We start from the raw sequence: 22,690 nt of genomic DNA, 5'->3' as shown, positions 1-22,690 counted from the left end.
ATCACCAAAATTTCTGTAGCTTTTGGTTTGGTTTGGGAGCAGAGATTTTACAACATAATTCATCTATGAAAAAATCAAAACATGCACATCAAAATTTTCTCACTAACATATTTCAATATGTTTATATTTTTCTCCATTTTCTCTTAATATTTGTCTTTTTCAATTGTAAATGTCTCTGCATTACCTAGTTGTAGCTCATATTGTCGCCAGATACCTTAGCAAAAAGCTTTTGCTTAGTCAGACTGTGGTATAAATTCACCTTATTTATAAAGCCAGAAGCTAATTGCCAGTATCTAAATTCTTATTGGAGTTGAGAAAGGGAAATGTTTCACTTTATGATAGGCCAAAAATTCTTATTGATATTGCAGTAGTAGTACAATGGCTTAATTTATTTCATGATATATGTTTATCTACTAGTATGAAAATACTGATAATATAAATCACTTTTTAAATTTATAGTCAAGTTTTGACCATGTGTCATGTACAAGTCTCATAATAATTAGGTAAGAAATAAACACATTTAGAAGTTAAGCTGTCTTTTAAATGAAAGAAAAATTTAGAAGAAGAGAAATTTGAAAACTTTCAGGTAAACTATAACAAGTAACATTAACTTATGAGGGTTTTCTTCTTCAGTATACATTTTAAGAAGGTCAGTTATTAAAAATAAATTCAAATTTAATCTTAATGTGCACGTTGTAAGTACTTAATAAATGGGGGAAAAAAAACACAACTACTTACAGCTAAATAGATCTCCTTAGATCTACCTCTGATAATACTAAAATGTTTAAGACTATACAGCTAAAAAGTATCAGTATTTAAATCAGACAAAAAATATATCTTTTAATCTAATGGTATTATAAAACTGAACATATACTAGTTTTAAGTTCACTTTGCCTTTTTTTTTGGCCATTTAAGCTGTGATTAATCAGTTTCTCCCCTTGTGATGGTTTATGCAAGCATTTACCACATCTCCTTGGACTTCTGCCATACCTAACCAATACATCAATAGAGCACTGAAAAAAACGGAAAGCACCTTGACAAGGCTATAGAAAGAAAGTGCCACAGACCAGTGGTCAAGTCGAAGAATTCCACACATGGAGCCAGGTGCAGTGGAAAACTGAAAAAGCTTATGTGATTCTCTGTGCAGCTGCCTCCGTGTTTAAAGCCCTTCTATGAACAAGATTGGTGACTGCAAATGGCTTAAAGAGGAGAAAAGCAAGTGGGGAGAAGGGAGAAAGAACAAAAAAGAAAACTATTCATAGAAGAATAAACGGAAGGCGTATCCAAATAAATAAATACAAATTAATGTTAACACGGAAAATGAAAGTGGGAATAAATAAAGACTTAGGAAGTTTAAACAGGTGAAGAGCTAAGCTAAACAGTGTATACTATGTAACGTGTAATGCGGTAGAAACTAGAGAATTCAGAATTCATATCTTTTCAGTGTTATTTTTCCATAATAGTCTAACTTTCCTTTTTAAAACCTAAAGCTGAGTGGAATTTGCTTATTAGCTCAAAAGTTGTTCATATCCTAAACCTGGAAACAGATGTGCTATGAAGAATATTCTCTAAATATTGCAAAATTGGAAGATCATCAATACCTGGTTGTACAAAGAAATAAAGCAGATGTACCTGTTTGCCTGAGATAGGCTTAACTTTTAGGAAATACTCTTGCTACTTGGTGTGAAGTTTATAGTACACAACAAGGAATGGACTGGAAAAAAGTCATTAAGTAAAGGCATCTTAATTCTCTGCATTTAGGGATTTATACTTTAAATGGTAAACAACTCAAAATCATCTTAACAATAAAACTAGATATATTAAATGTGACTGCAAATCAGCACACAAATGTGTAATTATTTCTTAATACAAGTGCGTTAATACAATTCAAAAACAGCTCTCATTGTGCCCAGTATGTTGTGGTAACCCTACAAATGCTAATGACACAGATCCACAGATTATTAGCTCTGTAATACTTTTACATGTTAAAAACCTAACGACAGAAAAAAAGAATTTGCCATTTTGATAAGAAAAATGAAAACTATCCTGCTTTTAAACATGTTTTCCAAACACAATTTAGCATTTAACATTTTCCCATGTTTTGACATCTCAAGTAATTTGTAAGTAATATTACCAAAATGGCAACATTGAGTGCTTGTGAAATAAAAGAGCCGCTGGGAAGGCACATTGATAAGAACATATTCCCATCCATCTTCCAAATTTAGCACTTTTTGCAGATGTTTATTCCTTTCTCTTTCTTCAGTTAAGTTATTATGGCTCATTATGTCTGAGGGACTAAACTAATTTAAATGTTCATTGAGATTGGAGTGCTACAGAAAAAAAAAAAGTAAGGAGGAGTGGGAAAGAAATAAAATACACCCAAGGAAACATGCAGCGGGGGATTTTCTTTTTTTTTAATGTTAAACATTTTGTTTCAAAAGCTTTAAAAGGCTGACTATGAAATCAGAAACTGAAAAAAGAATAGGAATGAGCAATTCCAAATGTACACCTTTTAAAAGATAACAATAAATCATATGTCATATATAGGCCAAAAATGAAAGGGACTTTGTACTCAAATATAAACTTCTGGCAAGATCTGGTTTGTTGTCAGGTTCCCAGACACTAAATAGACGCTCTGTTCACTTAGCGTGAAGGCCCGCAAGGGGCAGGGACCTCCGGGGATTCTTGGCAGTTCTCAAGTCTCGTTAGGTCTGCATATTAATGACTTGCAGCAATATAAAGAGACCCTTGAGCAGTCTTTTCTTCCCCTCCTCCTGCCTGCGTTTCCCAAGGCCAAGGCAGCCTCAGACACACCACACAGGAGCCAAGTGAGAGGCCTGCAGCCACCACTGCTGCCAGGCGACGGCGGGGCGGGTACTGCCCTTTGACACACTGCCTCAACACCTTTCAGAGGTCCATGGAGTGTGTTAAGGAATGGGTGCTCTCGAGGATCAATGTTACCGTGAAAATGAGGACCCTATCTCCCTATGGCTTAATCACTAACCAAAATAGAGCTTAAAGCTCAAGTGAATGAAGTTGGACCTCCATACAGTCCAATGGTGGGTGTTTTTTAGAAGTGACAGAAGTTAGCTTGCCTTTGTATTGCTTTATGTATCAGATTAACACAAAACTCAGTTGAAAGAGAAAAAGTTAAAAAAAAAATTTTAAAAAGCATCCTTCATAGTTGAAATGCAAACAGAGTAGAAAGAAAATCCAAACCTTGTGAAATTGTTTTCATTATTTTAAGGTACATATTTTATTTCTTTTCAGTGTTTTCTTTAATTATTAGTAACTAGAGTTATCAGGATTCTATAAAACTTAACGTGGATATGTATACAGGAGAAAAGTAAAGTAAAATAAAGTAAAACAAAGTAAAAAATATGTATCACATTGCAACTCCCATCAGGGAATACCTTCAAGCTTACATACAAATATACCCAGAGGTCAATTTTTGAACATGGATTCTGTTGAAAATATGAGGAATGCTTCAGAAAATGCACATTATCAAATGTTTACTAATGTCCTAAAACCTAAGAACCCAGAACTGGAAATCCTGCTTTCAATCTATTCATGACTTTTAATCACCATTTCTTCTCTCATTCAATATTCAGTGGTATGTAAAATGCATTGCTCTGGAAATGAGAAAATTAGGATTTTGGTTCCCAGTCATCCACTTATCCTCTTGTGACCTTGTGCAGGTCAACCAATTTCATTCATCTTCTGTTATTTCATCCATAAGAAAGTCTAATAATAGCTTAATTGACTGAAGACTGGGGACTGGACTAGGTGAGAAATCTATGTCCTTTGTATGCAATATAATTCCCGGAAAGAACACGACATAAAAAAGAAATGTCTCCTGGTTTCACGTATTCCACAGTGAATTTCTAACTTTCATTCTCTAAAGGAACATTAGACTTTACAAGTCCCTTTGAGTATACAATTGTCAACATAGCATGACACCAGTTTTCTGTAGGTTTACTAACACTAAAAACTACCTAAAACATCATCCTCTCAAGATTTATTTTAAAAAAATACCACTATAAAAGTCAGCATCGCCCTTTGATCACACTTACCAGCTGACTGGCCGCGGTTGGTGGCGTCATGATCACTATCTCCCTGTTCACTGTCTCCATGACCACTGTCCTTAGAGCTTACTATGTCGGCTTCCTGGAATGCAGAACTAGAAGTACAAAAATGTGAATATTAGAATAAAAAAGATTGAAGAAACACAGAAAACATTCTTCTGCCACCACATGGTCACCGATGGTGCTGCAGATGCTTAGAGCTCTTGACTTCTGCTTAAAGCTAGTTTTTAAAACCTTAAGCCTAACTCTCCAACACTGAGCATCAAAAGTCAGTTTGAGCCCTTACGGCATGTAAAGTTCAATCATTATTCTATGATTGGAGCTGAGCATATGTTTATATCATTTTCATAGGACAGATATATATGTATATGTCCAGAATAGTTAGGAAGATTATCAGAAGCAGTGTAGGAGTGTAACCTGACAAAATATTCAAATATACTTAGTGGTTGTATATAAAAGAAACACACCAGTATTTTTTAATTTGTTGTCTAGAAAACCTAATATAATCAATATTTATGTCCTGTCCTAATTGGAATTACTTTATCATTTTCCATTTTGATATTGAATAATATACCTAATTCCTACTATTAGTAGGTCATAATTTGTCTATACATCAAGCTAGGAAAAAAAAAAAAAGGAGTCCATACCTGTTAACTCGGCGAGGTCTGTCAACTAGATAGCTGAGCTCTGCTCGCTGGTGTTTAGTCTAGAAAAAAGATAAATAAATCAAGAGCATTCGAACTCTATGGGTTTAATTTAACAGTCTGATTTTGAGGTTAGGAACTATTTCTAGCTTAAGTAATTGTGTACATTTTTAAGGAATTTCTAAGCTGTTCTAAGATCTCAGACTAGTTATTATAAAGACTAGTGCTAGTAAAGGAAAGAAGATATGCAGATTTTGCATATCTAGATTTTCAGTAAAGGTTAAAAAAAGACACAAATGAAAGGCCAATTTTAAATGTGTGTGTGTGTTTTAAGGAGAGAATGCAAATAACCTCAGAGCTGGCCCTCATAAACTATTGTCTCCAATAGAGTCAACCTAGTCTTTCTTTCAGTGGCCTAACAAAGTGTTTAGGTGCATACTGGTTGACACAAGAAAAACAGCACGCTCAATAAGCCAAAAGGTTGGATATTTTATGGAATTATTTTGTTGTTTATTTTCAAAATGTGCTTAAGATACAAATGAGCTGTACAAATATTCATGAAAGTCAATGAATAATATCTAAGACTCAAAATAAATAAAATAACCTGCCAAAAAAGTAGTTCATAATACCCGCTTCCCTCCTGGCCCCAATTCTTTCCCCCTCCAAACACACTCTGCAGTCTCCTCCCCGCCTCCACCCCCCCACACCTTTTCCGGTCCAAACTTTCTTTTACAGAAATTAACTCTGTCCTCCCTCTCCCTCCCTCCTTTCAACTTTGCCACTTCTCCATCTTAGAAAAGAAAATTGGAATTGACAAGCCAAATTCTTTGATGAAGAAAGCCAACAGCAGTGATTCATCAAAAACGATGGCAAGAAGGTGATTATTAGCTAAAAGGAATATGTAAGACAACAACTGTTGAAGCCTTTCGGTGAGTTTACGCTTACAGGGGTTTGTGCCAAAGCAACTTCATTCAGATTCACACTGTGTGGGCGTTGGGCTTCAAGAACGTCTGTAAATGCTGTCCAGAGTAGAACTGAAGGCTTTTTTTTTTTTGCAACCCGAGTTCAGAGAACAAGGATCTGATAACCCATTCGCTAAAACATGCATTCGAGTTTAGACAACTGTGCAAAGTTAAACAATCTACAGCTTACTTTTACACACGACTGAAGGCATCGATAAACAAAGCCAAACAATTAACTTTATTATGCTTGGGACAAATGCAAAGAACAAAAAAGACCTTTGCCGGTGCCAGAAGGTCCCTCCCTGCATTTCCCTCTCCCCTCAGGCACTTTCTCCTTTACTCCCAGCTTTCTAAGAAGCGACAGGACTGGGGTGGGGTGGGGTGAGGGGACTAGGATTTTAAAGGAAAGATGCCAGAGGGAAGAAGGAAGGTCCAAGGTGGCAAAGCACCAAAGGAGGGGAATGAAAATAAATGTGGAAGGGTGGAGCGCAGAAAATTAGGGACGACACGAAGTTTAAGTTACACAGGAAGGGGTGGGAGAGGCGGCTTTCCATTCCTGCCCCCACAAAGATACAAATAAGCTAATATCCTAAAAATAAATACACAGTGCACCAGAGATACAAGGGCTGCGCTAGAGGAGGCTTTCGGATGGAGGAGATGAGAGATGGTGGTCCTTTCGCTTCAGCCTTACCTCGTTGGACAAAATGCTTCCGTTGGAGATGATGTCGGGCTGCTGGTCTGTGTAACCGGTGACGATGGCCCCGCAGGGGTTGTGCTCAGTGTCCGTACTCCGCGATGGGCTGCAGGGCTTAAGGAACATCAGGTCGGTTTTGGCGGACTCGGGGGTTAGGCAGACCTGGTAGCAGTAATTCTGGTTGTGGTGATGAGAGCCAAAGCCCCCGGACTCCTCCACCGGCACCTGGGCCGGGTTACTGGGTACGTTGGAGCTTTGAACCAGCATGATGTCCGACTTGCTGAGTTTCTTCTTGCGCGCCCGGGCTTGGCGGCCACAGCAGGTCGACCCCCCGCCGCCACAGCAGCAGCAGCAGAGGCAGCAGTCGCTGGCCAGACACGTGTAGATATTCAGCTTTTTCTCTTTCTGACAACGCACGGCAAGCACGATCATGGCCAGAAGGAAGATGAAGGATACCGAGCCCAGCGCGATGATGAGGATGAGGGTGAGGTCCAGCGACGTCTCCCCGCCGCCGGAGCGGCTGGGGCGCTGGTGCTCTCCTGACCCCCCGCCACCGCCCCCGCCACCGCCCTGGGGCTCGACAGCGCCATCCACCAGCTGCACCACCAAGGTGGCGGTGGAGGACAGGGGAGGTTGCCCGTGGTCACGCACCTCGATCACCAGTTCGTAAGGCCGCTGGGGGTCGCGCTTGGCCGGCACCCGGCGCGCTGTACGGAGCTCCCCGGTGCGCCAATCCATGCGGAACAGGTTCATTTCGTTACCCCTCACAATGCTGTAGGTGAGCCGGGCGTTTTCGCCGTCATCTGCGTCCACCGCGGCCACGCGGGTCAGCAGGTAGCCGGGCTCAGCCGAGCGGGGCAGCACCTCGCGCGCCGGAGTCCCGTTGCGCCCCGGAAGGGGGGCTACGATGGCAGGGGCGTTGTCGTTTTGATCCACGATGAGGATGTTGACCGTGGCGTTGCCAGCCAGCGCCTGGGGGCTACCGGCGTCCCGCGCTTCCACTTGGAAGCTGAAGTCTTTGAGCTGTTCATAGTCGAAGGAGCGCAGGGCGTACAGGTAGCCGTTCTCGGAGTTGATGGACACGTAAGTGAAGACGCTCATGCCCTGGATCTGGCACTCCAGGATAGAGTAGGCTAGCTGGGCGTTGGCACCCTCATCACGGTCTGTGGCGCTCACCGCGTAGATGTAGGCGCCTGGCACGTTGTTTTCGGTCACATACACGTCGTAGACCGGCTGGCTGAAGCGCGGCGCGTTGTCATTCACATCTGACACTTGGACTTGGATGGACTTACTGGTGGAGAGGGCAGGCTCGCCCCGGTCGCGAGCCACCACGGTCAGGGTGTAGGAGTCCCCCGCCTCTCGGTCCAGAGGGGCCTCGGTCACGATGGTATAGTAGTTCTTGAAGGAAGACTTGAGGCGGAACGGCACATCCCCCAGCAGCTCGCACTGCACCTGCCCATTCTCCTCTGAGTCGCGGTCGGTTACGCTGAACAAGGCCACCACCGTGCCGGGCGCCGCGCCCTCGCTCACCGCCTCCTTCACGGTGCTGAAGCTGATCTCCGGCGCGTTGTCGTTAGCATCCAGCACCCTCACGATCACCTTGCAGTGCGCAGGCACCGCGTTGGGGCCCAGGTCCTTGGCTTGAACGTACACTTGGTACACCGGGCTCTCTTCGTAGTCCAGCTCGCCGCTCACCTCCAGCCGGCCGGTGCGAGGGGAGAGTCCGAAGAGCTCGCGCGCCCGGGGCGAAATGTGGCTGCTGAAGGAGTACACGACCTCTCCATTCTGGCCCTCGTCTGGGTCTGTGGCGTTAAGTTGGATCACGAGCGTACCCGGCGGCGAGTTCTCTGGTAGGGACACAGTGTAGACGGGTTGGTCGAAGGCGGGCACATTGTCGTTGGAGTCCAGAACTCGGATGGTGAGTAAGGCCGTGCCGGTGCGCTGCTGCTGGGGGAGCAGGCCCCCTCCCCCGCCGCCGCCGCCTCCTCCTTCTCCACCTCCCCCTCCTCCCCCGTCCACCGCGGTCAGCACGTAGCGGTGCACCGCTTGCTGCTCTCGGTCCAGAGGCTTCTCCAGCACCAGCTCGGCGAATCGGTTGCCATCCCCCTGGGTCTGCACGTCCAAGGAGAAGTAGCTGTTGGGGGTGATCTCGTAGTCGCGCAAGGAGTTGGTACCCACGTCTGGGTCGAATGCGCTCTCCAAAGGGAAGCGGGTGCCCGGCGTGGCGCTCTCAGAGATCTCTACGGTCAAGTCCGGCTCCGGGAAGGAGGGGGGGTTGTCGTTGATGTCCAGCACCTCAATCTCCACCCGGAACAGCTCCAAGGGATTCTCCAGGAAGACCTCCAGGTGCAGGACGCAGGAGGGGCTCTGCTTGCAGATTTGCTCGCGGTCAATCTTCTCATTCACGTACAACACCCCGGTCTCCAGGTTGAGGTCCAAGTAAGGGGTCCGAGAGTTGGACGCCGTTTGAAAGCCGCGAGCCGAAAGTTTTGTAATGTCCAAGCCCAGATCTTCAGCGATATTCCCCACGAAAGTGCCATGTTCCTGCTCCTCCTGCACTGTGTAGTGAAGCTGGGAAAAGACTCCTTCCACCATCCAGAGCAAGGCAAAGAATAATAGCACAATCATTTCCAAAGGGAAAGGAAGCAGCTTCCCGCAGCCAGTCAGCCACCCAAACACCTCCCCCACCACCAAGAAAAAAAAATCTCAAATGAAAAATACAAATAAAAGTGCGCTATGGGGGGGGGGGCTCCTGTGGCTTTCTGTCCTTACAAATCTTATTTCTTCTGCTTCATTTTAGGGTTTCCCCCAATTCAACCTCCTTTTTTAATCTTAGAGCAGGAAGGGTGACAGGCGTCCCCTTTCCTCATCTGTAATCTTCTCACTGACCAATTAATAAAATAATAATACAATAGTCAGCGTCCTTTATTCCGACAGTCTTGGCGCAACGCGGCGCTGGCAAATCCCAAGGAGGAAATTTCGGTATTTCAAGACTGTCCTCGGTTTGTCTTCTCGCTGATGGGAGGAGGAGGAGGAGAAGGAGGAGGAGGAGGAAGATGAAGAGGAGAAGGAAGAGGAGATGCTGTTGGCACCGCTGAACATGCCTCTTACTGTCAACGGCTGGCAAATGCAAAAGGGCTTAAAAACAGCGAGGGAATTTTGTGCCGGAAAAGCATAGAATGGCTCTGCAGCATAAAACTTTCATTCTCTTCATTTCTCCGGATGGATGTTCTTGGCATTTTTTCCTCCTTCTCTCTATTTGTCTTTTTTGGCTGTCACAGTCTTGCCTCTCTCTGTCCTCATCTCCACCGTCGTTTGCCTCTCAGTAACTGTGATGAGCAGTTTCTTTTTTGCTGTTTCCTTCCCAAGCCTCTTCTTTCCTCTAACCTGTCTCTCTGCTTTTCAGTTCTTCCCTCCTCCTCCTGCCTCAGCCCTAGAGCCTGCGATCTCGGCTGGCAGTTTCTGAGCTCCGAGCGCTCGGCTTCTCTGTTTTTGCGCAGCGCCCTCATTCTGCCAACCAATCGCCAAGGAGCACCACCCACCAAGTCAGAGCTAATTGGACAAACCGGCCGTCAAGAAGGCGCGTCACGCAGTAACTGGGCCGGGCGGGATGGAACCCGCTCCTGCGCTGTCCGTGTGAGTGTGAGTGTGAGAGCGAGAACAGCCCGGCAGGTCCCGAGGTGCTAGCTGGGGACTCTGCCGCGGAAAGTTCCCAGTCCCCAGCCGCAGGTAATGGAGAGGGAATAGAGAGGTTTCCCTGTTTGCATCAGCAAGTGCGAAAACATAATAGCAGCAGCGGTATCCTCTCCCAGGAGCGGGGTTTCCAATGACGCTAACATTCGTTTTCTTTTAAGGTGTTTTCCTTGCTGCTGATCGTGGAAATAAGTCACCGAGAAAAACAGGAAAAAGTTGCAGAGAAGCCACTAATTGGTAGGGGTTACCTAATTAAGGGACCCTGGCGGAGATTAGCAGGACATTTAAAAACAGATATGGCGTAGGCTGTGTCAAACTAAGTGTGAAGGTCTGAAGAGGCCGCGGGGGAAAGGGGTGAGACAGCTGGAGTGTGGAGCGGAGGTGGGTCCCAAACAGCCAGGGGATGCAAGCCCAGGGATGAACGCTGGCGGCTTCTATAGACGTGCAGACGCTTTATACTCGCCTCTTCCCTTCCTAAACGTACATACACAGTATCTTACCAAAAGATTAATTCGCTTGGGGGCCTGTTTTGAGCTGTGAGCCCTTTGATCAACGACTGAGGAGTTTCATTTGAGCTCTGCTTTCCAGCCCGCCAGCCTAGCGCTGACTCTCTGGCCTCGGGCACGGAGCTCTGCCGTTCGCTGCAAGGCGCCTTGAATATCCCTGCGCCTCCCCCTGCCAAGTGCGACGCTGCGGCGGCGCGCACAAGCGTTTTTCTGCTTTTTCTGACAATTGGCGATCTCCCCCTCCTCCCTACACGAGACCCGAGCACCGATTCTTGCCCAGCCTGGAGCAAGACCGCAGGATGAGGGCAGCGGGGCGGCTGTGAACGCGTGTGTGGGCGGGGTTGGGGGCAGGTGCGTGGGCTGGGGCCGTGCACACGCGGGGCCCCAGTGTGTGTGAGGCTGCGAGTATCTGCGAACGCGCTTGCACATCCATCCACGGCGCTCGTATCCATCCTGCATGGTCCCGCGCACCGCTCTGTATAAGCCCCAACGGAGCATCCCCACAACACCTCCGGGGCCCCGAAGGATGCGCTTGAGGAGCTCCGAGTGCTCATTCCCGGCGAAGCGCGGGGGCAAAGCGGCGCGTAAACGCACCCAGTTCTTGTGAAGTTAAAATATAGCGCGAACTCTTCAATGCTAGAGTGGATTGAATGTTAATTCTCCAAAAAGATTCCTAAAGGCATAATTGTGTATTAATTAACGGGCTGTAGGGGGTTGTTTATTCAACCAATGCAGCCCTTGTTCAGTTGCCTTCTTATGCTACAAGATAGAAAGATCCCTTGGGGCTTTCTGGTAATGAATGACCCGGGAGTAACACCGCCACAACCTGCGGGAAAAGGAGAGTCGTTTACTCGATCCTGAGGTATGTTGTCATTCCCTCCTGGCAGGGAATTAAGAAGAGTGAGTGGCCATGGCCAGGAATATAGACGGAGGCTTGCCTCTGCGAGTCCCGCGAGTGTCTGTCTGCTGCTCTAGGCACCCCCGCCCCCCATTGGCTCTTTCATGGAGATAGGTCCAGCCTTTGAGCGGTTGGAAGGAAAGGATGCTAGCAAAAATGGCTATTCCTTTTCCAGCTGCAGTAAACTGACGATTGGCCAAAGCCAAGTGAAAACCGCTGCAGTTAAAATGATTTTAGCGTCACGTCTGCAGCTGAGAATGGAGCGTCAGTTTTTAAAAAGACCTGTGGATCAATGAAAAGGAGATTATAGTGTATCTGAATATTAATAATGGCATTGCATCTGTACTTTCTCCCCCTCCCCTTCCTGATTTTTCCTTAGATCTGCAGGATTGAAATGAAATGTTTTGAGGTCTTCAAGCTGACTCATCAGAATAATCCTGGAGCATTTTTTAAATGACGGTAATTTTCTAATATTTCATTTGTACGTACGGAAACACTTGTGTGTGCGCGCGTGTTTGCGTGGGAGAAGTATGCGGCTGAATGACAATGCAGATCCAGAAACTGTTTGCGGGAGGGGGTTTGTGTTCTCAAAACGTAGATGAAGTTTGAGCAGACTTTGAACGTTCGCTTAGAGCCAGAGAGCTTCTCGAGGTGGAGATGAGAACGTGGAGAGATGGCCAGATTTTCCTGTAAATAATCGCTACATCCACTGTAATACTTGAGCTGCATTTTTTTTTTTTTGATAGCAGTTGTGTTTGAAAGGGAAACTCGCCACAAACGTGTGTTACAGGCGTCTCCTAGCGGCGAAAGTGGCTCAGGACAAGCCAGCGAATTGTGCTTTGGGGCTCTGGTTCGGCTGGGCCGGCCTGTTGGGGGCTCTGCAGGATTTCTTGGGTCGCAGAGGCTAGGATCCGCGCCGGCGAAGCCGGCCGGGGTCCTCTAGAGGTCTCGCCTCTCTGACTTCTTGTCTCCGAGGCGCCCTGGAATCGGTTGGGTGACGACGGGGTCTTCCTCTTGTGAGAACAAACACGAGCCCTCGGTCCGCCTCCCTCTAAGTCGCTCCAGCCAAGGGTAATTGCAAGAGCATGTTGTCCCGGGCCAAGATTCAGACATTGGCGTTAGCAACCTTCTCTGCCTCCTTACCCTGGAACCATTAAATAGCCCAACCCCGTCACCCAAGAAACAAAACAACACTTTAAATCTGTCTTTTAAATATACTTCTTAAATAAAACCCGTGTACTTTCTTCCTTGCTGTGTCAATGGAGCAGATTTCCCCCTTTGCTTTTTCACTCGGCGGACCCCAGAATTTAGTGAGGCCGTGATTACTTAAATAACAGCCCGGGTGGTGGGGCTGACAACCTCTTTGACGTACAGAATATTTTGTAATGCAGCGTCCTTCACCCCCTCCCCCCCATAACTGAAACCGGCGGAGAGAAGCAATCCCTAACATAACCCTCCTCCCTCCCCACGCCCTTCCCAGGGGCGCCAACTCTTTGTGCCAACGCAAACTGTATCCTAAAACAGATGGGGGAAAGTAGCTATTATTATTATTTGGAGGGTTGGTTATCAAAATCAGTTTTCATAGAAGTTCTCGTTGGTGTGTGAGTGATAAACCATCCTCGTTAATTTCATTGTCCTCTAAGGGCAGCAGGCGAGGGTGGGCACTAAGAATCTCACAGTCACGTTTTCTGTATACAGTAGTTACAAACTTTGAAACTAACTAACGGGGCTGCTTTCCTCCCTACCCTTTTCAGGGAAAGGCGGAAGGCAAACAAGTTTGTTAACTAGCATTTGGATGAGTGAGTGTTTGCAGTGATTTAACTTGACTTGAAAGCAATTTGTTTCTAAATCCTCTTATTATTGCAGTGTGCCCAGAGCTTTGAGAGAATTTTTTTTTTTTAAGAAATTGAAGAAAAAAAATTTTTAATTGTCAATAAGGAGTCTTTCAAATGCCAAACCCCTGCCAGGGTTGAGCTGGGTGATTCACTGTACTTATTCCCAGCAAGCACAGTGCAGAGAGCAACCGCAAAGGACCTGGACTGTATGGCAGCTCTTATGGGTAACCATGAAATCGGTTTGTTTGTAGCAGAGTAACCTAACTTCAGAGGTGGGAAGACAAGGCTTTGGAACCAATGCCATACTGTTCGTTTTTGTTCATCTTCAGGAGAGTGAGTGTTGATGAGAGTTGCTGGAAAAGATTTATAACATATACATGCTATATGTTATAAGCATTCAGGTAACTCTTCAATTACTGTGTTCTAATGCTTTGAACCCAATGGAGGACAAACCAACCTGTTTGGGGGACTGAGAATACTAGCTATTAAGTGTTGCTTGATTTTCAATGTAGAAACGTTTTCTCCATTTTGTTTAACCTTGTTAATATTGGTGTGGCTTCACATTTCAGTGTCTTTTCAATTATCAGACAGGGCCAGCATTTTGTTAAACTCTAAACAGTGAATTAAAAGCACTGATGAGCTGAAGCAGCCCTTTAATGCAAAATGACAAATTGCACTTAAGCAATACATGAACAAGAAAATGATTTATGGATTTTTTTACAATGGTCTGAGCAAATGAAAGCAACATGAATTATATATCCTAATGCTCAAAATATCATTTTCTAATAATACTGTTTCAGTTCAGATGCTATACTCGTATCCTTTCTCTAAGAGATATTGATCAGTAAGAAGTCCAGGAGTATTTTAAAATCAGGCAATAGTGTTTGATACTGTTTCCAAATATATTTCCTGAGTATGGGGTGGGTGATCAACATTGAGCACACTCACATTCTTGTCAGCTCCTTCACATATTGTGTCTTTTAGTGAAAAATAGGTAATCCTTTGGAAACTTATGCTTTGCTCCACACCTTCTTTCAGAATGTATATAAAGAGATCTGATATGGAATGACAATCTTTATTACATCATGACCTCTTTTTCTGAAAATCAAAATGCATTACCTCATCCTATCCTTCTATAAAAAATTGCCTTGGATACTGAAAAATCTGATTTCTTTAAAATGTCTCATCTCTTTATATTGGTTTATCCTGTTTTTTATTTTTTAATTTTTCTTAGTATCCTTAAGACACACCTGAGTTAGTAAAAATGTCATGTGCCTTAGTTTTGGGGGCATTAGTAGACAAGATAGATTTATTGTTGTCTTAAATTACAGAAAAATATTCAATCAGATAGAATTTGGTGGGGTGCCTGTTTGAAAAAGAAACTTAAGTTACTTCTGTGTTATGATGAGTGACTACTCCTAGCATTTTTTTAACCGTTTGTGGCTCATATAAGTATTTTGGGGGTATGTGTAGAATTTTAAGTGAAGACATTATCTTTGCTGTATTACATAGTCAATCATAGGAAACTTCTAATTACCCAGAGGCCTCTAGAGTCACATTATTAAGCTTAATCTTAATTATCCAGGTTTTTTTTTTTTTTTTAAAGGAAAAGAAAAAAATGGAATCCTAGCCTCTGCTTTTGACAGCATTAATAATTACTCTTACTGAAGATTACTGAAATCAATGATGTGATTAGGATTGTAAATAAAACTACAAGACATCACATTTTAGAAAGCTAGCTAACAGGGATGATATGTGGGTTTTACTGATGGGCCCAGAGGTAGAAATGAAGCTTTAAACATTAAGGATGATACAGAACAATTTCAAAAATTTAATTGCAAGCCCTGATTAAGTTCATATGAGTAAGAGTAAAGATGTCTAGAATTCTTTTTTCTTCCCCAGTGAGTTTGCTTCTTTTTTGACACTGATACAGTCAGCAAAATACTAGTGGTTTTCTGACAAGTATAAATTGTTTTCTTAAGGGGAAGCCCCTTGATTTTATAAATACAGAATGAGATTACTCAAATTGTGATTAGGGTTACAAGTCATAGCATTATTTTCTAAAGGATTTGAAAATGTTATTGGAGATAGGCACCACAGAGAGACTATCACAGGTAGAGTGAGAATTACATTGGTAATTATAATTATAATAGTAAACAGAACAAATAGTAGAACAGATATTTCAGTTTAAGAAAAGTATCTTTCTCAGTTTGGCTGGTTACTATAATTCTTTGTATAAGAAACTTGATTTCTATGATGTCTTATTTAAATAGGCTTGTCTATGCTATACTGTAAAATGCTTTATTTGATTGCAATTTCTCGTTGTTGTTTTTTTTTTTTTTAAGGTCAAAGTGGCTCATGGTTTTTAAACAGCCAGTATATGTCAAGCATTCTTAGATAAGTTGTAGTATTTCCCCCCATGTCTACAGGTAATATCATCCCAATGTTACAGATAAATGATACTCAGGATGTTCAGAATTTAAGTAACTCAGCAAATTAGTACAAAATTCAAATCCCGGCCTTCTGATGCTCTCAGGTTGAGGCTCCACTATGATGTTCCTCTGGTCTATCTGATTGGATTTACTTTGGAGATAAAACAAAAAATGAATTAATTTACAGATTAAAGATGGAGTTCAATCTTTAAAGTTCATCTTTAATCCAGATTTTGTAAAATAGAAGTACTGATTTTAGACCAGTCAAAATGGCTAGTACCTCATTGAGTTGAGCCAAGGAGGAGTTCATAAACATATTTGAGGAGGCTTTTTTTTTTTTTTTTGAGATTTATTAGGAGACCAAAACTTGAATACGTTTTCTTACAAGTGAGGTTATGAAGCATCCATCTCTTTCTCACATTTGAAGTGTGTGGTATGGGAATCATGGATTTTAGTGACTGAAAATAGAAACTAATAATACAACAATGTCCAAACGGAGGACACTTCTACTTCATCCATTCCTGAAACAAATATAAGTTGATCAATGGTCCAAGAAGTACTGGCTTTTTCACTTAGTTTATTAGAGATTGTTAAAAGCTAGGAAGAACTAAGACATGTACCTATTTTACACAGAGCAAATACGGGGGTTTTTTTTGGTATGTATTTCTGAACTGATCTTTAAAAAGGAAAGAGTGTTTTGTTAAGCAAAATTTCAACCATCATTTTTATACTAATTTCATCAATGTTACTCCAAAAAAGATTGTTTAAATTTGAAATTTCTGAAAATCAATGAAATTTATTTGATAATCTTGTGCCTGCAGGAAATGAAAGGAAATGACATAGAAACAATTTTAAATATAGGAAGAAATCACCAAAGGAAGAAGAAGATGGAATCTTATTTACTTACTGTAAGTATGAAATATGTATTATTATTTTGGTAATAAGTACTGATAGAAGAAAAATATAATATTTCTTTTAGAAGTGTGCCCAATAACTCAGAATATGTGTAATATAGGCCCTCAAAGGAAGGTTCTGTATGTCACTTATTTCTGAAGGCACTTAACTGTGGTGGGTGATGATACAGTAAATTATGAAGAATTAAACCAAACTGGGCTCAAATCCCTGCTTCTGCAAATATCTGAACTTGGTCAAATTACTTAACTTCTTTGAAACATTGTCAAAGTGTGTTAAACATCCTAAACATCTGTTAAAATATGACAAAAATTGACCTTGTTGAGTCATTGTGAGGCTTAAATTGAAGTGATACATGTAAAACTCTTAACCCATAGTAGACTTTCAATAAATTTTAACTAATATTATAGCAAGATTTTTTTTTTTTAGCAAGATGTTTTGAATGAGATAGTCCTTAAATAAGATATTTATGAAGAATAATTAGTATTGGTTTTCTTGGTGTTTTTAATTTTCTTTATGAAATCCATACTAAAGTATTTACTTTGAGGACAATTTTGCATTGTCCTTGTTTTGCAGGATATTATAATTTTAAAGAGAATGCAAGTCATAAATGAAGAAGACCAAACTAGCTAAATGTTAATTAAACATCAAAATATAAAAATCAACGAGTTTCTCTTCATAATCATGTTTTTTTATTTTAACACTTTAATTTTCTTCTAGATAAGTTTAAATTTTCTATACGTTTTAGTTTATATGATAAAACATGTGTAGATTCAGAAAGTCATTTAAATGAAACATGGTGCTTCATTATAAAATAATGTTGTTTTATTTCTAAAATTGTCAACATTTTAGGATTGTGTGAAAGATTTCCAGAAAAGGGGAGTTTGTGTTATGATTTTAAAGGTGACAGTACTATACAGATTAGCAGAAAAAAACATATCTAAAGTAGATGAGAGGGATTTGCACAGTAAAGAAGTGAAAATAGTGATAGCAAAAAGCTTTTCTATGGAGATCATAAAAACAGCAAATTGAGCTTTTCAATTACAGGCCAACATCCTGACTTTGGACCCAGTTACTTACATCTATAATGCCAAGGCAGCTTCAATTTTGTTTCATTGGATTTATTCCTCCCTATCCCCACCCACAAGAATTTGGCCAGATTTAAGGTCAGCAGAGTTGGCTGAGAGCCTCATTTAGCTTTCACACCTGAGTAATGCTTTTGGTATGGATTGGGCTAATAGCCAGTGCTTAGCCTTAGAATTATAGTAAAACCTAATATTATTGCTTATTTATTAGCATATATATTTGAGAATCCTGGCTGCTGCTTCTAATTTAATAGTGACGTGAGGATAGCTGCTTTTCTCAAAATACTTTAAAAATCTTGTCTGGTTAGACCACCTAACCAAGTATCTAACAAAAACGTATTTTCATTCTGCTAGGCGAATAAGGGAGAAATGTATTGCATAAGCCCAAGGAACCTAACAAACATTCAGCTGAATGGTCCCACTTTTGATAGAGTTGTTGGCTGCATAACCAATGCTTAATAAAGATGTGCTGACTAAATGAATGAATGCTTGACCTTTTAACTTTCCACTGTTATTCATCTTTAAAATATACCTAAGATGTTATACTCAATTCCACAGGCTATATTTTTAATAATCTGTATTTGAGAAAGGTCTTTGAAGTGGGTTATTTCTAAAGAAACCCAAATTAAAATGGAAAATCACTGTACAAGTGTGTGCAAAACACTTGATCTCTCATTTACAACTCATGAAATGCATTCCTTCTCTCTCAGAACTGCTACTACTCAAAAGTGATGTTATCAACTTCTAATGTTCTTTGTTTTCTAGTTTTCATCCTATTTCGTATATACTGCATTGACTATATAACTATGACTAGAATAAGTACAACTGCTAGTATTCTGAATTGTTTTATTGTTTTTATAAGGTCAGAAGGGCAAGCTAAGAAGCAGTCCCCCACGATTAGCATGTTAAGATGTTAAAAGTAAATATGACTGAGATGGGAGGACATTTGCTGCCTCAGGTAGAATCAGGAGATATTATAATTTAGAAGTGTTTCAGGGTTAAATTTAAAAGAAAGGTTGATTGACTTGATAGATTCAAAGCAATGAATGTCCTGAATTTTAAGTCAGAGGGGACACTGTCTTGCTTTTACCTTCTGTTCTTCAGTCTCCTGAAATGAAGGGATGTCAGTTCCAAAAAGAACTTTGATTACCATAGTATGTGTATTTTTTTTTCTTATTCCCCTGCTTCCTTTTTCATAACTGACAGGCCTGTATTGTTTGTGGTTTAGATATTATGGACTTTAGAAACAGTTCTGTAATTATATCATAATTATTTTATACATGAAGGATTAAGAATAATCTGAGAGGTTTTTCACAGGCTAATAAAACCAGGATTAGCTGACCAGAATGAAAGGGTTTAAGTGTAAATATAAAGTACACACACATAAGAAAGAAAAAGGGCACAGTAGATAAAACTGTATTTTTCCGTGTAAGAAAATATATAAATGCATCAGTGAAACAGGATGGATCAGAGTTGGAGGATACTATATGTTTGCTTGATTTACAATGGAAAAGTTCCATGTCTGTGATGAAGGAAAGATTTAGTTTTTCATCTTACGCAATATACAAAAATGAACTCGGGGTGGATTTGAGCATTAATTCAAATATAAAACCACGGAATAACTAGATCTACAGTAGTTATCTGTCAGCCTGAATAATGGAGTAAACTGAGTCAAGCTTGAATTACCAGAAATTGAGTTCATTCCAGAATTGGTAAATGCAAACTGCAGCAACCCAGGCTCAAGTCTGTAGGGGGTCCACAGCGGGAGCGCAAAGAAAGAGCGGGAGCACAGCCGGAGTCCAAGCGGTAAGTTCATTGGCTTGAGCAGGATTGATGGCAGCTATTCATTGGTCAGTTTCCGTCTTATGTAAATCAGGCATTTACAGGAAATCAATTTGTTTTCCTGAGGGCAAGTTGATGAGGTTATCCTTTTCATACCTCTTTTCCATTTAGAATTGAAAACCACCTTTCACATATAGAGTATTTACATCCCTCCAGCTAAGTTTCTCAAAAGGGTTTAATGTCCTGTTGTTCAGATCTATTCCAGAAAGCAGGAGAAAAAAAAAAAATCCCCAAATATCTAAGGGGCAGCAGAAACAGGAAGCGCTTCTAGAGCAGAGCTGTCATCCTTTCCTGGAAGCTGCTGCTCAGTAGCCTCTGTCAACCGAACCTGCTGATGGTGACAACACAGGCAGATTCTAGAAGGGGAACTCCAGGATTCACAGTTCGGACATCTCTGTTAGCAGCACGATGAGTTCCTTTTGACACTGAAAAGAGAAGGAATTAGGATTGTTAGCCTTTACATACATTCTTCACTAGCTGGGTAAAAAAAAAAAAAAAAAATCCCAGTTTTTGATACTGAGGTTCTAGAAACTCTAGAAAGAGGCTTCTTTCAGTTGTGTGCTCAATCGTGTTCGACTCTGTGACCACATGGACTGTAGCCCACCAGGCTCCTCTGTCCATGGGATTCTCCAGGCAGGAATACTGGAGTGGGTTGCCATTTCCTTCTCCAGGGGATCTTCCCAACCCAGAAATCCAGGGATCTAACTGGTGTCTCTGTGTCTTCTGCATTGGCAGGCAGATACTTTACCACTAGGCCACCTGGAAAGCCCTCTCTCAGTTGGAGAATCCTTAAATAATGACCTGTTTTTCAGATTCCTAATGGAGAGTCCTTTTGGAATGCTGAGAATGCTTCTAACATGCATAGATAGTTTTGACGATTTCTTCTCATCAGAAAAAACTAAATTACTGGTTGTTGTATGGTTATTTCTTACTGAATTCACGTTCGATTTTTTCTAAACGTTTCTGTTTCTTCATTTATTTGTATTTTAGTGTATTATTCCTTGTCAGACTAACTATATTTCTTCTGTTGATAGAACTGAAGTAGTTTAAGGTTGTGTTTGTCTCAGAAAGGCAGGAATGAGTAGATATCATCCTAGAACATATAATTTATATGATTTATTTATTTTAAAGATCTATTGTTCTTTGTCATGATTCTTTTTAATAACACTTATGAAATAAGCTCTGTTGAGATAGGAAATTTTAATTATAATTTAAAAATAAAGGCCCGTCTAAAAACCCGCTCTTCTTCCTCCTTAAGCGAGTAGTTTGGATTTAGTTGGCAATCTCATAACTATGTAATATTTTTGTGTTTAAAATAAGGACATACATGCATGGGAACATGAGATCTGATTCATAGACGGAAACTGTAATAGGAATTCCTCTTTTTATTTCTATGCTCTTAAATTTTACCCACATGTGAAGATGAGTTTTAGATGTAAAGGCAGAAATGTTATTACTGTTAGAGTTTTATTTCAACTGTAATAATTAAGAATAAAATGGATAGAGAAAAAAAGGCTATGGCATTTAGGACATTATTGTAATATGGTGCTGTCTTAAATTGCTGATGGTCACACAGTCACTGCAGAATTTTTATTGTGTTCAAGAGCATTTGTGCATTTCCTTCTTTTATTTGAGAGAAATGTGTTATAGTTTGGTGAATTATAGGTGGCAGTATACACAGCTAAATTCCATGTTTTACTGCAGGTATATAGAAGATATTTCAGTTGGTTAACAATTTTATTTTTTAGCTTTTTGTCTCTTTAGCCCCATTTTAAACCCCTCCTTCCTCTTTCTTTGTCATTGTAAGAGCATGAAATAAACTCCGTTAGATAAAAAAAAGTGTTTTCAGTATCAGGTTTATTCTGAAACATTTTTAAGAAGTTTCTTTTTAATGTTATCAAATAAAGATACACTAGAAAGAGTATAATATTCACCTAGGCAGTTGATTTAATATTAAAATCATAATTTTAATGCTGAAAGGATTTTTAAGAATTATATATCAAACCAAAGACAGAGAAATTTTTATTGTCTCTTTACATTTTCTGTTATAATAGTTATAGGCAAATACGATTTGATTGCTAAGTTGTAAAAATGCAATACTTTCTCAATTTACTGTCCTGAGGTGGGATAGCTATCTTTGAGCATGTGAAGTACACAATTGCTATTCTTTACGCCTGCTATCCACTCTAAATGCATTATATTCATGAGAACAATAATACAATTATGAATGATGTAGCAAAACAGAATAAGCTTAAATTGATGATCTATAGCCATACTGTGGCACCTCATGGAGAATAAGAAAGTTAGCAGTCCACTGAAACCATTTCTTCCAGAGATTTTTCACAAAGTGCATCTAGGGTTTCCTGAAAGTTACCCACAGACAAATGGGGTAGGAGTGGCACGGGGAGGGCAGGGATAGTGGAAGTGAGAGCCTAAGAGGTAAGCAGGTCTGACCTGGTGTCTTGCAGTTTTTCTGTTGTTTTAATTTACTTACTGAACTTTGTGAAATACTACACCCCTTTTTCTCTTAAGCTAAAATCCTTTTATCTAATTCAAATTCTTCATGTATAGAGAAGAACATTGAGAGCTGAGTAGATAGACACTTACCCAGGGTCAAGACAGTAATTATCAGTGTAGGGCAGACATTACACACTATTATATGGAGAAGTAAGCAATCCTAACTTTGGATTTATGTTTTCTCCAGTATTTCTTTGTTAGGTTTGTCCTCTTTGCCACTATAATTTGTTTATTTATCTTAATGCACTCAATTATTCTGCAATTTTTGGCCCATATGTAGCTTATAATTTTCAAGGAGATGTGCTTGCTTGCAAATGCTCACATCACTGCTGGCCGGTTGTTTTAGGATCATTTGGTTCTCTCAAGCTGATGTATAAGCATGATGAATTCCGATATGAAATAAGCAGACAAAGAAATTCAGAAACTATTTCTTCAGATTTTTTTTCCTGCCCTTTTCCAAGGTCAGTAAGATAAATTCTCTAAACTTGAGTATTTTTAAAGTACTTCCCAATGAAATTTATTGTTTTTTGATGAAGTGTAAGTTCTCCAACATTCTGAAGTCTGAACGTTCTTAGGCATTTGGAG

The 22,690-nt window shown here is 40.9% G+C and overlaps 1 protein-coding gene across 2 annotated transcripts in view; it reads right to left on the bottom strand.

Moving 5' to 3' along the window:
• The window catches only part of PCDH10 (protocadherin 10), a 41,608-nt gene extending 31,746 nt beyond the window's left edge, over positions 1-9,862 (bottom strand). The window contains exons 1-3 of one of the 2 annotated variants that reach the window (XM_081538317.1): positions 6,383-9,862; positions 4,733-4,791; positions 4,074-4,180 (exon numbers count right to left, since the gene is read on the bottom strand). In XM_081538317.1, the coding sequence (XP_081394443.1) occupies positions 4,074-4,180; positions 4,733-4,791; positions 6,383-9,013 (2,797 nt within the window). In that variant the 5' untranslated portion in view covers positions 9,014-9,862. The remainder of the gene's footprint in view (positions 1-4,073; positions 4,181-4,732; positions 4,792-6,382) is intronic. The other variant, XM_081538316.1, reaches the window with a different exon arrangement.
• Between the last annotated feature and the right edge of the window lie 12,828 nt (positions 9,863-22,690).

The sequence above is a fragment of the Giraffa tippelskirchi genome, chromosome 11, assembly GCF_054371585.1.
Source record: "Giraffa tippelskirchi isolate mGirTip1 chromosome 11, T2T-mGirTip1v1.2.pri, whole genome shotgun sequence".
Lineage (NCBI taxonomy): Eukaryota > Metazoa > Chordata > Mammalia > Artiodactyla > Giraffidae > Giraffa > Giraffa tippelskirchi.
Note: the sequence above shows the minus strand (reverse complement) of the source record. Positions and strands in the feature narration are given on the sequence as shown.